The sequence below is a fragment of the Notechis scutatus genome, chromosome 5 (assembly GCF_049901735.1).
Source record: "Notechis scutatus isolate UNSWTSFEM ecotype Mainland chromosome 5, rNotScu1.2, whole genome shotgun sequence".
NCBI lineage: Eukaryota > Metazoa > Chordata > Lepidosauria > Squamata > Elapidae > Notechis > Notechis scutatus.
Genome location: NC_142013.1, coordinates 17,429,524 through 17,444,771, shown reverse-complemented (window position 1 = coordinate 17,444,771; position 15,248 = coordinate 17,429,524). Strand labels below are relative to the sequence as shown.

The 15,248-nt window shown below is 37.1% G+C and overlaps 1 protein-coding gene across 6 annotated transcripts in view; it reads right to left on the bottom strand.

The window, feature by feature from the left end:
- GRIA4 (glutamate ionotropic receptor AMPA type subunit 4) overlaps positions 1-15,248 on the bottom strand; it is a 273,775-nt gene that overhangs the window by 75,193 nt on the left and 183,334 nt on the right. For all 6 annotated transcript variants that reach the window (XR_015749727.1, XM_087966209.1, XM_087966208.1 and 3 more), the window contains exons 4-5: positions 12,050-12,234; positions 2,662-2,715 (exon numbers count right to left, since the gene is read on the bottom strand). Coding sequence is in view for 5 of the 6 variants with exons in the window: in XM_087966209.1 (XP_087822335.1) it covers positions 2,662-2,715; positions 12,050-12,234 (239 nt within the window). In the remaining variant the exon portion in view is untranslated. The remainder of the gene's footprint in view (positions 1-2,661; positions 2,716-12,049; positions 12,235-15,248) is intronic.

The following is a 15,248-nucleotide window of genomic DNA, read 5'->3' as shown; positions in this document are numbered from 1 at the left end:
TTCTTTTCTGATCTTGGAATTCTCAAGCTTGTAAATGGGGCAGAATATAGTGTTCAGCCCTTGTCCCATGCAGTACTTGTCACAAACTGCCTAGTGTACATCAATTTCTTGCTGTAGGCTAGTATCCTGGTTTTAATGGGAATGAAGCAACCTACCCGAAGGATGAAAAACAGATAGTTCTTTCTTGCTTAGTATGGATAGGTTTTTTTTTGGGCTGTGTCAGATAATTGGCTTTTTCCAGTGCAAGAAGTCTCATTCTAGCCCAGCAGTATTACAATTACCAATAGAAATACATAAAAATAAAATTATTATACTAGAACTACCGGTATCTACTTAAGTATAAATATTTGAAAATGCATTGACATGGAAAAAATAATAAGGTACACCATATCTTATACTAATAGCTGCAGAAAATAATTAATAACCTTTTTTACAAACTTTTCTTTACTAATCTGATTTGCATAAGCAAGTTAACATTGCATAAACGATGTCAACGTTACTGCTATGTATCTTATTATTTTTTAAGGGCAGTATGATAAAGAGGAGAGAGAAACTTTCCCACAGTGAGATGCAATGATTTTGGCATCTATCAATAAACTGACAATAACTTTTTAATTCTTAGGATCACATTTAAATGCATCACATATAAAATAGTAACACTGTCAGTAATTGGGACATTTCAAAAAGTATTACTAATATTCTCTTTACTGATCCTATCATTCATTTTTTTCTTATTCTACAATGATATATTGTGTTGATATAGGGAGTAACTCATTCATGTAACAACTTTGATTTAGAGATATCCACTATAAAACTTAAGGTTTAGAAAATATAAAAGCGGAAAAAAAAATCAGAGAACAAGTTTTTCCCCACTAATTATTATGCATATGGGTTCTTGTGAAATTGCAGAATTTAATATGTTTTCTATTTATTTATTTTCTATTTATTTAGTATATCACCTTTATTTAATACTGGCCTTGAGATAGATAACTTGAGAGTAATTTCAATAATTTACTTTTTATTGCTTTTATTTTTCTACATTTTTGAAATTTAGTTCCTTAAAATGAAATACAGTATATAAATTACATATTTAACAGTAGTAAATAATTGTAACACATTCACTTTTGCTTTTTGCAGGAAAAGTTGGCATTTCTACAAAGAGTGTTGAAGAAATATAGGTCCCCCCCCCTTTTCTCTTAACTGTTATGGGATGCTATATTTTGTTACGGTAAGAACTATTAGAGATCAGGGCAGTTTATTATTATAACTAAAATTAATTGGATTGCACTTGCATTTATGTAACATTTATAGAGAAATATTCAAGGTAGTATATAATATACATAAACCTAGTAGAAGTTACATCAACACACATACACACACGAACACACTCATTCATTCATTCATACATTCATTCATTCATACATACATACATACATTCATTCATTCATTCATTCATTCATTCATTCATTCATACTACACAGGGGTGGGATCCGACCGGTGTAACTAACAGTTCGGTGATTTACATTTTGCTGTGTGCATGTGTGAAACATCATCAGCTTGCTGCCTGGACAGCTGAGCAGCGTTTCAAAAAGCACTTTTTTCCTGCTTTTTCAACCGCAGCTGTGCCGCGCAATGCAGCTGAGGTTGAAAAAGCAGGAAATAAAGGTAAGAGCCCGGGCAGGCAATGGGCCAAAACAGCAGCAGACACAGAACTGGTTCTGTGTCTGCAACTCTTCAGAGCTACGGGTTCTACAGAGCCAGACAGAACCGGTAGAATCCCACCCTTGATACTACACCATTGTGAAACGCCAGAGACTCAGGCAGTTCAAATGAATATAAAGATTTATTGCAAGTTTAAGCTCTCTGCAAGGATCTCTCTGCAAGGATCTGCACATCAAGGACAATGAGCGGGAGATAAGAAGGCATTGAAGGTGGGCTGGGCTTATATTTCTTGTGGGTGCTCAGGGATTCATGACTGAAGATGTGTTTGATCCCTCCCTCGGGCTCAGCCTGGTCATCTTCTACACTCATATCAAAATTAGCAGGATGGCCATTATAATGCAAATCTTGCTCCTTTTGAACATGGACTATACAGGTACAAAGGGAGGAGGGTGGGGAAATTCATTGCAACACTATTTGCAATCTTGCCTATCTCCATCATCATCACTGGATGGAAGGAATGTGCTGCGTGACCTTTCCCTGGGATACTCGTGATAAGGAAAGTTTCAGGGAGGAAAAGTTAAATAGAGTCAAACAAACCAAAACATGGTTTTAATGTATTACCATTACATTAGATCAGTGGTTCCCAACCTTTTTTTCACCCCGCACCCCTAAAGAAATTTCACTCGAACCTCTCACCCCCTGAAATTTATATTTTGCTCAGTTAAGTTAATCCATTGCAAAAGAAAATAAAAATGCCAACATATAGCCAATATCCTATTATTTACCTGGACTCTTCTCGCACCCCCTGGAATATCGTCTCAGACCCCCAGGGGGTGCAAGCATCCCAGGTTGGGAACCCCTGCATTAGATGAAGCCAGCTCAACATCAACAATGAGATTTCAATTTTCATTACTAAATCAACACCATATTTCCCTTTTCTGTGGACATTTATCATTTAACTAGCCTGGCATGAAATTAAACATCAAAAAGGATTCTTACCAGATTTGCAAGAATGTAATGATAGCCTTTAACATGTTTTCCAACACTCACAATCTGTAGAAAGATGGGGTAGACAAGAGAAAGCAATAAACTGTATATTATCCAAAGGTTACTTTATTTATTATAAGGTTGTTACTTATAATATATTGTCAGTATTGTACAACTTCATCAAAATTACAAAGATAGTTAAAATATTTGAATGCTTAAATAATGGATATGAAAATATGAGAATATGCACTGGCTTTCTAAACTAACCCATCTCTCTCTCTATTTCAGTCTCAGTCTTTCTTTCTTTCTTTCTTTCTTTCTTTCTTTCTTTCTTTCTTTCTTTCTTTCTTTCTTTCTTTCTTTCTTTCTTTCTTTCTTCCTTCTTTCTTTCTTCCTTTCTTCCTTCCTTCCTTCCTTCCTCTCTCTCTCCCCCTCCCTCTCTTTCACAGAGAGAGAGAGAGAGGGAGGGAGGGAGGGAGGGAGATTGGGAGAATGCTGTTGATATATCCCCTAACTTCAACAAAGCATTCAACAAATTGTCTCATTAATAACATGATAAGTTGTAAGGTAGATGATAAAAAGATGGAAAATAAACAGGGTAGAATGTAACACCGAGAAATGCATTTCTCATGTATCTGGGAGAAAACAAAGGGCAAAAATAAAGGATGTGGAGACCTGATAATGGTATACAAAATAGAACAAAAGATCTGAATATTTAGTACATCACCAGCTGAACAGGAGCAACAATGACATAGTTAAAAAGTCAAATGCTATTTTCAGTTTCATTAACATATATAATCAACTCTGCTTAGTCAGGTCTCACTTAGAATATTGCATTCATTTCTATACATTATTATCCTAGAACAAGGTCAGAGAAGAGCTACCAAGATTGTGAGTGGACTGGAAACCAAGTCTTGTAAGGAATGGTCAAAGGAATTGGGTAAATTTAGCTTGTGAAGTAGAAGACTGAGGGTAGATACAACAATGATCTTCAATTATTTAAAGGCTTGTTAGACAGACAAGTGCTTCTATTCTGTTATGGAAGGAAAGGGACAGAACCAATGGACCGAAGGGTAGAAAAGTAAAATCAGGTTGCATATTTTGAGGAATTATATCTCTTCCTTCTTACGAGGAAGCCTTATGAAGTAGTATGTTCCAATTTACTAGAAATCTTCAAACAGAGGCCGGATAATCTCTTGTCAAAAGATCTTCACATATCCTGCACTAAGCAGTGGATTGGGGAACATTATGACTTTTGAGATCACTTTGAATTCTGTGATTCTGTAATTCGGTGAATTAAAAAATTCCCACAAGGGCTTCCAAACAGGAGCTGATAAACTGCAAACAACCACTAGATGGTAAAAATGAATTAAGAGTTATCTTTATCTCTGTGCTGCCATATGGCAGTTGTGCAACTGTTTGCAACTCAAGAGTTGGTAGTAAATATTCCCCAGAATTAGAATTTACAATGTAAATCTTGCACTGGGAAGGAAATTGAATTGGATGACTTGGCTTTTCCTTTCCCATAAATTCTATCATTTCATTTTTTTTAAAGGCTTCTCTTTAAAATATATTGGTTGCAGACTGCCCTGAGGGTGTATGTTTTTGTAAGGACGTAAGCATCTTTTAAGCACAGAAGCAAATCAAGATGAATATCTCTTTAAGTCAAGTGTTCATATCTTGCTCAAAATAGTGCATTCCCTTGGTAGCGTGAAACATTTTTCTCATTTAACTTTGCCTCTCTTAAACCATGTTTAAGGTAAACTTTTTCTGAAAGCTACAGCTCCTCATAATAAATAATGATTATGATATGGAGGGTTCTGTGATAGAATTCTGTAACAACTCAGAGGAAAAACTGCACAGGTTTCCTCATCTTCTGCAGGGATGCTTATGGTAATGAAATGTTTGCAGACCCAAAACCTAGCTCAGAAAAATCTAGCAACAAAGTTCCTGACGCTGTCAAAGGGTCTAACAAAATTTAAAAAAAAAATGGGACTGGAATGCCAATATTGCAGCAAAAAAGACCAGCAATATAAATGTCTAAGAGATGAGATTTCTATGCAGCACCTGAAGCAAGGATAAATCTTCCACAAAGCCATCCACAAAATATTTTAAGAGCCTCTGACAAGGGAAGAAGAAAAAAAGACGATTCACCAAGCACTGGCAAATGTTCAGTACAGCTGCACTAGCACTGAAGCGTGACTTTAGAAAAAATACTTTTGTGATAGAACGGGTTCTAGAAGTTCACTAAAAGGGGCAATTGACACTGAGATTTTCTTTCTAGGAGGGAAAACAGGAGCTATGAGTAGAAGGAAATAGCAGGGCAAGCCACATTGGAAGATGTGCGGTTTGTCTCAAATGCAGAAGCACAACAAATAATTACAATGATCACATGCAGTTATGCGGAGAGTGTGAAAAATTATCAGAAAACACAAAGAAAGATTTTTTCTGATTCCCACCCCCCCATGATATTGTGCTCTTTTTCATTTATGCTTTTTCACAACCAAGTTTTAAAAAATAGTGTGCCTGCATTCACTATGAGGGATTCTATTACCTCCTGTCAAGATTTAAATATCTGAGCAACCTATCCTGACTGTGTATCTCTACATGTGGATACTTAAGAGCCCCGGGGGCGCAGTGGTTAGAGTGAAGTACTACAAGCTACTTCTGCTGCAGCCAGCTGCCTGCAATTTGGCAGATTGAATCTCACCAGGCTCAAGGTTGACTCAGCCTTCCATCCTTCCGAGATCGGTAAAACGAGGATCCAGATTGTTGGGGACAATACACTGATTCTGTAAACCGCTTGGAGAGGGCTGTAAAGCACTATAAAGTGGCATATAAGTCTAAGTGCTATTGCTATTGCTAAGATAGGAATTGGCACCAAAAACCTGTACTTATGTCTTGATCTTGGTGCAGTATCTGGGGTAGATCATAAATATCATTTAGAGAAGATCAATCACAATAGACTTTGGAGGTCTTCTAGTCCAGCTCGCTGCTCAAGCAGTAGACCTTATACCATTTCAAACAAGTGGCTGTCCAGTCTCTTCTTAAAAAACTGCAGTGATGAAGCACCCACAACCTCTGAAAGCAAGATGTTCCACTGCTTAATTGTTCTCACTTGGGAAGTTTCTCCTTAATTCCAGGTTGCTTCCCTCCTTGATTAGTTTCCATCCATTGTTTCTTGTCTTGCCTTCTGGTGCTTTGGAAAATAAGTTGACTTCCTCTTCTTTATGGCAGCCCCTCAAACACTGTAATACTACTATCATGCCACTTCTAGCCCTTCTTTTCTCTAGACTAGCCATATCTATTATCAGTTTCTCCAACCTACTTGGCAACTGACATTTTACTGCCTGGGTCTTAACCTTGACTTTTGAAAGCATCTGCACAGTGTTTTGATAACAGTCTCAGTCTCCCTGTGTCTATGGAGATTCTCAGCCATTTCAGGTTATGGTTATCTCAAAAGCCAGCTGGACTATTTCCAGAAGGCCCGTTTTTCAGCCTCCCAAAGCTGCAGAGGCTTCCCTTGACTCTTGGGAGGGCAAAAACGGCTTCAAACAGGCTGAAAATCAGCTGGGAGGCGTGCACATGCGCAGTGCAGGTAAGTTTGGCTGGGGCTCGTGTGCCCAACAAATGGCTCAGTGTGCCACCTGTGGCATGCGTGCCATAGGTTCGCCATCACGGTCCTAAGATCTTTGAGCATATATCTTTGGCAGTAGGCTTGAGAAAAAGAAACTGTGCTGAAGACAAAATAAAGAAGTTTGACATTGATTTAATTGTCTACATTCTTTACTTAGAATCACAGAGTTGAAAACTATCATAATGATTAGAGCGGTGGAGACTAAAATATAGAAGAATGGTTACAGGAATTGGGTATGTCTGTCCTAATGAGAAGAAGCACCAGGAAAAACATGATAGCAGTGTTCCAATATTTGAGGGGCTCCTATAAAGACAAGGGGATCAAACTATTTTCCAAAGCACCAAAAAGCAAAGCGAGAAACAATGGATGGAAACTAACCAAGGAAAGAAGCAACACAGAACTAAGGATAAATTTCCTCATGGTGAGAGCAATCAACCGATGGAACAGCTTGCCTTCAAGAAGTTGTGGGTGCTCCACCACCGGAGGCTTTCAAAGAGAGACTGGACAACCATTCATCTGAAATGGCATAGGGTCTCTTGCTTGAGCAGGGGTTTGGACTAGAAGATCTCCAAGGTTCCTTCCAACTCTATTATTCCATGATCTATCTTCATGGCCAGCTACTCCAACCCCCTGTTCAGTCCAGCATCTGCTAAAGCCTTCTGGACAGATGGCTGTGCAGAAGGCTTTAGCCCCGTGATGGGCGAACCTATGGCACGCGTGCCACAGGTGGCACGCAGAGCCATTTGAACCGGCACACGAGCCGCAGGCAAACTTACCTGTGCATGCGCGTGCCTCACAGCTGATTTTCGGCTGGTTTGAGGCCTTTTTCGGCCTCCCAGAGGCTTGAAAAAAGCCTCTGCAGGCCGAAAAAGCCCGTTTCATCACTTCCTCTAATACCGGAAGTGATGAAATGAGCCTATTTGGCCTTTTTTTCAAGCCTCTGGGAGGCTGAAAAAGGCCTCAAACCAGCTGAAAATCAGCTCTGAGGAGCAATGCAGGTAAGTGGGGGCGGGATTGCACGCACATGTTCAGGGGGCGTGCATTGCCTTCTGGGTGCTGGCACGCAAGCGCATGAGTGCCAGTGCGCACACAATTTTTGGCACAGGAGCCCAAAAAGGTTAGTCACCACTGCTTCAGCCTATATCATTTTATAAGGCAACTTATTTCATTTGTTGACACCAATTACTGCCAAGAAAAACATCATGCTATCTAGCCCGAATCCACTTCCTGAAATTTCAATCTACTGATTCTGGCTCTGTCCTGCAAGATTACTAAGAATAAAACCATTCCTTCCTCTAAATGATCACACTTCCATCTCTATATCCAGATAGGCAGTGAAGGCACAAAAATATAACACATTGAAATAATGATGTGAAACTTGAATCAACAATTTCAGCAACACTGTATTCAGGCCATAAATAATTGTGTCTGGCAGTTAGTTAGCTGAGGAAAGTCTGAATTGACTAACAAGCTATAGTGAAACTAAACCATCATGTTTTATTATTTAAATCTGCGTGATCATCATTCAATATAAACCAATAGCTCAGGGGTCTTCAAACTTGACAGCTTTAAGACTTGTGGACTTCAACTCCCAGAATTCCTCCTCCAGTCATGTTACCTCAGGAATTCTGGGAGTCCACAAGTCCACAAGTCTTAAAGTTGCCAAGTTTGAAGACCCTTGCAATAGTTGAACACTTTTATAAAAATTCATAAAAAAATTAACCCTCTCAACCTCTTCAGAATCTCCATTTCTCTTTAATTTTTCTAGATGCATGTAATAACATTTTTGGCTCACAACACATTTAAGCAAATGCATACTAAAATAAAATAATAAAATAAAATTATTTTCCACACATGTTTTATTTCTGCATTATAGTGTTTCTGCTTCATTTAAAAATAAATACTCTCCCACCATCCAGTCTATTTTTTTCAGATTAATCACATCTTCACTAACTCTGAAAGCAATTAAAAATGAAAACTCTGAAAACTTATTTTTTTAAAAAGAAAACCAGCTGAAATTTCCAGTTCACAATGTATTTTAAAACATATTTAAAAAGTAGCAGCATAATAAAACAACTGGCAAAACCACTAGATGGCACTCCTTTGCTGCAGGTCACATCTCGTAGGACAAAGTTTGTCTTTAGATCTTTAACAAAAAACCCAAAATGCACATATGCAATTTCTTTTCCAATCCATAAGTATGGGATACAAATTACTTATGATCTTGGGAATTAATTTAAAGGTCTTTTAAATGAAGCACGAATCCTGAGGTTGTATCAGTGCATCTTTTGATTGGTGAGATAGGACATTTAGGCAACCTACATTGATTTGAAAAAAAGTCATTTTTTCAATTAGAGATTAGTGGCATGATTTAAAATTGGACTCCCATTGCACTGTTTTAAATATTGGACAAAATATGCCAAAACTGCTTTCTGCATGTGGTAGAAGGTAGGACTAAGTTTGATAACCAAACTATAACCTCTCTATCTTATTAAAAGGTAGTGTTGGTAGTCCATGTCACCCATCTGCTGACTTCAATTACAGTCAAAACTATCAAGATGGCAGCCACGATGGTGTGATTGACGCTTTACTCATGTTTAATGTGTATTACCCATAAAAACTGCCCTCATAAGTAAGATATGAAAACAGTGAATAACATCATTTAACACACACACACACACACACACACACACACAGAGAGAGAGAGAGAGAGAGAGAGAGAGAGAGAGAAGGTGAATCTAAGAGAAAGAAGAAGAAAACAGTAGAAATGAATGAAATTAGTCTGACTTTGTAGAGTGATCTGGTGCAGGAAAGGTGCATGTTCAATTATGAATGAGAAAATAACAGGTAGTCTTGAACTTAATGACCAACTGAAGTTATAACAGACCTTCCTGGGGATACTTAGAATTTGATGTGGAAGTTCTGATGCCCCCACACCCATATTATCATGCTCAGCAATTAGCCGTCATTTAATGCCTTGTCCAGTGTCCTACACTCATGTGGCCATATTTTATGACTGTTTTTTTTTTACTGAAAACTGGCATTTACTTCCAGTTTTGGGGCAAGACCAGGAAAAAATCGATTCGCTTAAGGAGTGCAGATGTCTATGAAGATTCTCAGTCATCCAGGTCATGGTTGTCCCAAAGTTGCTTTTTTTCTTCTTCTCCAGAGGCAACTGGTCTTTTTGATTTTTCTTTAAAGATGTTTTGCTTCTCATCCAAGAAGCTTCTTCATCTCTGACTGGATGGTGGGGAATGGAAGGACTTAGACTCCTTGCAGACAGTGAAAAGAATGTAAACGACCAGCTGTCTGCAAGGAGTACAAATCCTTCCATTTCCCACCATCCAGTCAGAGCCGAAGAAGCTTCTTGGATGAGAAGTGAAATGTCTTCAAAAAAACCACAAGAAAGTCCAATTGCCTCTTGGGAAGAAAAAAAAAGCACCTTTGGGTTAACGAATGCAGGTTTTGCTTTTAATGACTGCTACAAAAAAGACTGTACAATTGGGTTGATCATGGGGTGGCCTGCTTTATGGCCATCATGACTTATGACCATAATGGGCTGTCTCCATTATGTTCATAAGTCAAGGACTATCTGTAACATGCAAACCAGAAATAAGCTTGGGCAAAATCCAGCAATTGTCTGAAGAGCTGAGGAATATTCTGTTTCTCCCTCCATATCAAATTGATTTTCCTTTAAATGTCAATGGTCTGGAGATGGCTTGGTCAGATATTAAAATATGCATATATGACAATAAGTGCTGCAAACAATGAGGAAGAGAGTAAAATTATTTGTAATGTGCAGATTTAAAAAACAGATGGTGGCAAGGTTTCCAGGCAGAGCAAAGAACAATTCATACTAGAAGAAAAAACAGAGCAATTTTGAATGGGAGAACAAAAATCTATCCTGGAAATGGATGAAAACAGATTAAAGCAAGAGAATGAATGGGATTAAAAATAAAAGTGCCAAAATGATTTATGATGAACCTGAAGAAAGGGCAGGCTGGATAGAGACTTTGAGAGATCTGCATGGGAATGACCATGGTATATGAAAGAATTGAAGTGAAATGAATACTATTAATTTAGTGTCCAAAAAGAATGGATAAAAAAGGATTTACAAATGTTTTAGAGAATATTGAAAAAGGATAAGGCTGCAAGTGCAGATAATGGAACTGGAAAAATGTTAAAATATGAATATGGTTCACTTGTGAAGTGACTAAATGACTTATTTAACATGTGCATGAAGATGGTATTTCTGGATGGTGACTGCCATTATCCCCAAACAAAGAAAAAGGTAGCAACAGTGAAGGCAACAACTATAGAGGAATTAATTTTTTGAGTGTGTTTGGCAGAATTTTAAGTGAAAGGATCCAAGAGGGGGCAGTGATCAAAATTTGGGAATAGCAGAATGACTTTATGCTAGGTAGGGCTGTATAAATGTGTGATAAAAGTTAGGGAGCCAGGTTGGTCTGGTGGTTAAGGCGCCAGGCTAGAAAATGGAAGACCGTGAGTTCTAGTTCTTAGCCATGAAAAAATGGCTGGGTGACTTTGGGCCTGTCATTCTCTCTCAGCCCAACCTGTTGTGGTCTGCCGGCAGCCTGTGGAGATGGCAGCAGAGTCGGACAGTGGGGACGAACATGGGTCAGGCCAGGAGTCTGGGGAGGACTCAGATGAGGGTCCTGCATCCGATACAGAGATGGGGCCAGGGCCATCTGAGAGTTATGTGCTGACTCCAGAGCCTCCAGTCTGAGTGGAAAGAAACTATGAGATTACTAGTGAACAAATATTAACTTTTCTTTGGTTTACAGAAGAATTCCAGGTCTGCTGTAAATTGTTATAGTCAAATTGATATAGACAAGATATCATGTAAGATCTCTGGATCTTTGAAAGATTTCCTACCGGTGAAAAAAAATGATCAAGGGATTGGCTTGCCTATATAAGTTCTGGGTGCTCTATCACTGGAGGTTTTTAAGAAGAAATTGGACAGCGATTCACCTGACATTGGGTAAGATCTTCTGCAGAAGACCCCCCAAGCTCCCTTCCAACTCTTATTCTGTATGACTGTATGTCTGGATTGATTTAACAATCCAATAATTTCATATTGCTATTAGCATATCTGTTCACTACTGTCATCCAAGCTATTGCTATGGCAATCTGTTCTGTCAATAAATTAGTGTTGCAATATGATTTATTAATGATACTGATTTCTATCTCCATTGGAAGCAAATATTGGTGCTTTTCATATTGTATCCTCCAAAGAAAAGCCAAACTTACAGTGGCAATAGCAGATTCATTTCTTCAACCAGTTTTCAAAGTGTGTAGACTGTGTAAATGTATGTATCTTTAGAAGTTAAAATCTTAATGTTAATAAATGTATTCGTGTGAGTGAGAGAGATTTATCAAAAGAGTTTTTGAAGGGAGTCTCTCTAAAGACTCCTTTGTTTGAAGAACTGTGTCCCTGCTTTATATGTGACCAATATTCATCCTCATTTAAGGCAATAAGTCGTTCACCATTATATTTCATCAAGTCCAAGAATACCCTGCCTCCATTAATTTTCCTGGGTGAATCCAAACACTGTTTTATTGGAATTTCCCATTGATAGTCAAAATGGAGGCAATTGTTGATACTAATTAGCAGATTATGTATAAAAGTGGAGATGAGGAAAATGCCCTCTTGACAGACAGGGAAGAATAAAAGACCCCAAAGAGAGTCCATTTCTAAAGCAATGCTAATGTGTTTCTGGTGGCATGAAAACCAAGTATTACCTGTTCTAAGAGATTTTGAAGCCTCTCTATTTCGCAATCTATTACGAATTTCTTTTCTTGTCTTCGGTCCAAATCTTCTAAAAGCTGCCTGTAACTTGCATCGTTAAAATTCTCCACACATATGGCGCTAACTTGCCAGCTTTTTTCTCCTGCTGTTTCCATAATAGCTTGAAGTATTGAGTAACCTAAAAGAAAATGAAACAATACACTAAATGACGTAGTCCTTACATTTTGTGAATCACAAGACCGTTTAATCAATATCCCTTTTCTTATAATGTTGGTGAGTAGTTAAAATTTATAGTCATTAACCAGACTGTGTTTTCTCTTCTCTCTACTACACACACACACACACACACATAGAGAGAGAGAGAGAGAGAGACCAGTCAATTGCTTAAATATTGTTCAGTTTATTAAATATACAATCATAGATAAAATGAGCTTTTGATTTGAATAGGAATGGATTAAGATTAAGGGTCCAGACTATTTCAACCTTGCTTGCTGATGTGAACTGAAGCCCAAAATATCTGATGAATACTAAGCTATTCAGCCTTAATTTTAGGTAATGCTTACTGTAGAATATAAATCAACATGCTCATACTCAACAACTATGCAAACAAAGGTCTTCAGAAAGACCATTTCCTAATCTCTGGATATTTTTCCCTCTTCTGTTTCTTTCCTTCCTTCTATATCTGTGCAATAGTCTTCTGTTGCAGTATCGAAAGCATGTATCTTAAACTTATTAATTAATCTGTTCCTCAACTAGTAATGCAAGTAAATTAAAACCGTTCACGAATATACAAGCATATATCATCTGAGAAGAAAAAGTTGCCAAAGAATATGCTTCTATATACGTCTTCATTCATCCACCCACTTATTGTCATGAGTAAATTCATTTAGTTAGGCAGGCAAGATGGTACTCTTAAGTCTTATTGGTGTCTTTTTCCATTTATAACATTTGCATTATCACCTTTTCACAAATTTGTTAGATAGGACAGGTGAACAGGGTCATATATTTTTTAAAAATATATATATATATTTGCTTAAAATGTTTCTCCCTTAAAGAAAATAAAGGATGAAAAATAAGTTGGAAAAAAAAAAACCTCTGCCAAAATAGTTGGTTAAATTGATTTGCTCCCAAGGAACCTTTTGTTCAACATGAAACTGTCTTGTTTAGTTTACCTGAGGTAAATCCCTTGACAAAAATAACGATTTTTTTCTTTTGGTTTTTTTTGTTTTCAATTTCTTTTTTAGTTTGTCAGAATATAAAATACAAAAGAAAATGAAAATAATGGGACAATGCGTATTTCTACCCTAAATAAAGTTGCAGCAAATTATCTGTATCTTTTATATCTGGACACATGGTTAGAATCTAGGACGCACAGATTTTGTTTTCCAGCAAAGTCCTTTGCTTAACTCGTGATGACTAGTTGAACCTATCCATGTTGCTTTCTTGGCAGTAATAATGAAGTGTTCTGCTTTTACCTTCTTTTGATTTTTTTTTTTTTTTTACATTTCAATGATTTAGTCTCTTTTTTTAAAAATAATCCAATTTTTAAGTGTTCAAGGACTGGAACAATAGTGGTTTGTTTTCATAAAGTCTGAATGGTCAAAGCATTTATTAATGTCTTCAACTTGTATCAACAGCAGTAGGAGATTTGTCAGAGATTCAACAGTTATAACACAAAGCAGCTCTCAAAAAAAGTTAGAATTTGATGTTCTGGAAGGTAAAACCAGTGACAGGAATTCCAGAAAATCAGAATTTGGCTGAACTTCAGAAGAATCCATCTAATGACAAGAACAGTTAAGCACTGCCTTAGGTCAGAAACTGTTTGATTTAAATTGTTTGTTGGAGTGCCATATCGAAGAGCTGTGGTAGCGCAGTGGTTAGAATGGAGTATTGCAGACTAGTTCTGCTGACTGCCAGCAATTCGATTCTCACTGGCTCAAGGTTGACTCAGCTTTCCATCCTTCCAAGGTCAGTAAAATCAGGACCCAGATTGTTGGGAGCAATAGGCTGTAAACTGTTTAAGAGCTGGCTGTAAAGTACTGTGAAGTGGTATATAAGTCTAAGTGCTATTTCTATTGCTATATAAGCCTGGTAAACAAATTAAATAATTCTATTCCATTACAATATTATACCACATTCTCATTGCAGAACTCACTGATTGAAGAAATGGATAGATAATTTCACATGTACATTTATTTCTATGAAAACCTTGTGTGACAATGAAATGGGGGAATTTCCTTTAAAAAATCTATTAAAGTTTACCATCTTCAGTTTATTAAGAAATGAACAAGGGTGGACACTGTTAATGTAATAGTTTATTCACACATTTTGGATTATTAGATGAGAATGGATTAAAGGGTTAGGCTATTGGTAGCACTTATCATACATGGACTTAATTAGTTCTGACCTGACCAACATTGCACCAGCCTATATGACACATACACATAAAACAGCTTAGCCTTATTTACTGATTCTTGAACAGATATGAACCTTAGATTACCAGTTAGTATTTATATCCTCTGTGCAAAAGTAAATAATTTAACAGGTAAAACAATATTTCAGCCATCAAGGTTAATTTTTAAACTGAAATCAGCTTTCTTGTTTTGTTTTTTTCTTCAGAGAAAGAACAAATAATTATTTTTAATTACTACACAATTATTCAATTCTTTCCAAGATGCATAGTCTTTTTGTTAAGCCTGTCTGTAATTATGTTTTCCAATTTTGCCTATGTCGTTTTCCAAATAACATATTTTTAGTCTCATTCCCCATTTATAATTCTCTACTTAAAAGCACATTAGGATTTTATATATATGTACGTGACTCACTTAAGCTCATAACGTTGGTTGGGTTTTTTATAGCAACCCTGTCAGTTAATCCTTTGCTTCAGATTGAACAGAATAAGAATGTGACTCAGAATAAAATGGCCCATTTGTTTAACTGAAAGATGAAATTAACTACTCATATCAAACACAGAGAAGCATAATATCAAATATTGAAACAGAAGACCCATTTGTCTTATCTTCTTAAGTTTTCGGTGATACAATTATCAATAAACAAAGATGCCGTTTCCAAGAAACAATATAACTGGGACTATTATAATAGCAATAGCACTTAGAGTTATAGCTTTACAGTACTTTACAGCTCTCTCTAAGTGGTTTACAGAGTCAGCATAGTGCCCCCAACAATCTGGGT